The sequence below is a fragment of the Berghia stephanieae genome, chromosome 4 (genome assembly GCF_034508935.2).
Source record: "Berghia stephanieae isolate SIO BIC M18660-M18661 chromosome 4, UCSD_Bste_1.3, whole genome shotgun sequence".
Lineage (NCBI taxonomy): Eukaryota > Metazoa > Mollusca > Gastropoda > Nudibranchia > Aeolidiidae > Berghia > Berghia stephanieae.
In genome coordinates, this window is record NC_088363.1 from 31,559,608 (window position 1) to 31,562,107 (window position 2,500).

At 36.2% G+C, this 2,500-nt stretch overlaps 1 protein-coding gene across 1 annotated transcript in view; it reads right to left on the reverse strand.

The window, feature by feature from the left end:
* LOC144970417 (uncharacterized) overlaps window positions 1–2,500 on the reverse strand; it is a 7,416-nt gene that overhangs the window by 752 nt on the left and 4,164 nt on the right. The window contains exon 4 of the mRNA XM_078910039.1: window positions 1–2,312. This exon is cut by the window's left edge and continues 752 nt beyond it. Within this exon, the coding sequence (XP_078766165.1) occupies window positions 2,134–2,312 (179 nt within the window). The 3' untranslated portion in view covers window positions 1–2,133. The remainder of the gene's footprint in view (window positions 2,313–2,500) is intronic.

The following is a 2,500-nucleotide window of genomic DNA, read 5'->3' on the forward strand; positions in this document are numbered from 1 at the left end:
AGTAGGATCATTTGAAAAAGGATCTTGTTATGTTTCATCCAACATACTCAGTGTTGCTGTTGTCTTGGGACCCCTTGCAAAATGCTTTGAGTAGAGTTGGTTAAATTATGCCATATAAAAACTTACATCAAAAAAGGTATCCTTCTCAATTTGATAATACTGAACAGCTATGTCATAAAATTGGAGATTACATGTCAACCCCTTTTCCCTGAGATCCAGTAACAAGTTCTTAAGTCGAAAATTCTGCTGATTTCACATTCAACATAAGGGTTTTGGATTAATTCATTTTTATATATTTTTCATAAACGCTTTAATTAACCATTTTTCACACAAATAAAAAAAAACATGATTACCCTTGTGATTATCATGATGATCATTATCACCATCCTCTTCGTTGTCATTTTTAATAAAAATCATGATGATGAAGACGCAACTATAATGATGGTGACAAGTAATACTACTACACCTGCTACTATTATCATTTCTATTTTCTTTGACATTATTAGCATTGTATTTATAAATGACTGGATGTGCCGCAACTATATTTGTTCATTGCTCCCTCTTAGAATTCTTGAACTGTGACAAAACGGGAAATTAGCAGTAAAACAATAAAACAAATGTAAATATTTATACTGGGACAAATTACCAGCATCAGTTTATGTGGTCTTAGCACTTCACAATATTTAATTATCAGTGGAATATAATACATATGAAATATAAACGTACGGGATAAAAACATGCATAATTTGTTCATGCTAGCATCATAATTTTTAAGACAAATAAACATTGCGGCTGCCAGAAGGTAACTCTAAAACTAACCCCTATTTCCAACAGAGCAGGGTAGACAATGTGTAAAAAGCCTTTTCCAAAGGGCTTAACAGTAAGATGCAGCTCTTATAATAGGGGGGGGGGGGGTACCAATAGCTCAGTTAGTAGAATACTCAATTCACACATAAAGGGGCTGAGATCAATCCCAAGTGCAGTCAAGATTTTTTCTCACCCCCCTGTCCACCCAGCAGTTTGTTTTTGTTTTGGTTTTAAGGGTTTTACGGCGCTTGCAACACATTTAGGTTATATCAGCGCCAGTAAAAAGGAAGGAAATGGGATAGTAAAAAGTTCTAGAATTACAAATAAAGCACCCAAGAAAAAGTAAGACATGGGGGAACTGGGAACAAATAGGGATCAGATGTAGATTCCAAGAGCATACCACCAATGTACTTAGTTTGAAATCACCTACAAGTCTCATCCGGACACAAGCACAAAATCCAACAAAGAGGAACACACTCAAATGCTTACATTATACATTCAAAATAAAAATAATAATACATAACAGAGAGATGATTTACAATGAAAAAAATATCATCTCCCAAAACAATAACTATGCATTTGACTGTTTCCCTCCCAGCTAGGATTCCGGCCAGTGCCAGGACAAAACCAAGTAATCTCATTCCGAGACACAGACAGAAAGTGGTTGGATAACAGATATAAGGGGATAGAAGACACAGTATGTACCTCCCTGCCCGCTATGGGAGGTCAGGATCCCCACCCAGCACCCAGCAGTGATTCGGTAGCTGGGACTGTTAAATCTGGTAGAAAGTACTTTGCGACAGACAAAGATCCTCTGGGATAAATCCCAGCTCCATGGACCTAATGGTTCTTAAGGACTATTTAGAATAGGGGTCAGGTCCAGGTCCTCATCTTAATGACACCAAAAATGCAAGTTTAAACATTTTCATTTACAAAAAGGAGTGAGGTGAAAGTTACTGGTGATTTGAATTGAAGTATGATGTTGATATTTTTGATAAGACCTAAATGTAGTGGATCAAACCCCTATTATATAATTCAGTTGATATAAAAACCTTCCATACACAATCTTTGGGAAAATATTCAAAGTTTTCAACTGGACATCAGGAGGTTCCAACACCTCAGTTGGCAGAGCACTCGCTTAACAAACAAAGGGGATACTGTCCATCCAGCAGCGCTTGGGTATCTGTTAAAAAGTATCTGGCAAAAGGTATTTTTTGATAGACCAATGTCCTATCCAAAGGGTAGCAAGCAGTTAAAATTGTCTGTTCATTGACAAAGAAATCAGGATAATCTCCAGCCAAAAGGGACTCATTAAATTTAAAAAACTTATTTGAAGTCAAACCACAACGTTAACACAGTGAAAACACACACGGAGATCCACATAAAAGATTGCAATTCAGTAGCAGATCCAAAGACATCCGGATCGAACTTGAAACAATCTGCTGCATCTGCTACTTCAAAGTCCTGGGCTTGACAGAACGCTGAGCCATTGGCATATTTCTCACCTAGAAGGAAAATAAAATTTAATTGCTGACAACCTTGAATTTGTTTCATGACATTTTAAATCATCATACTTTGTTAAAACCCATTTATAACACATCTCCGTTAATTAAATGATATAATCACTGAGTTACACACATGACAAAAAGTATATCCACATCCTAATTTTGTTTAAAAACATTTTTCCTGATAA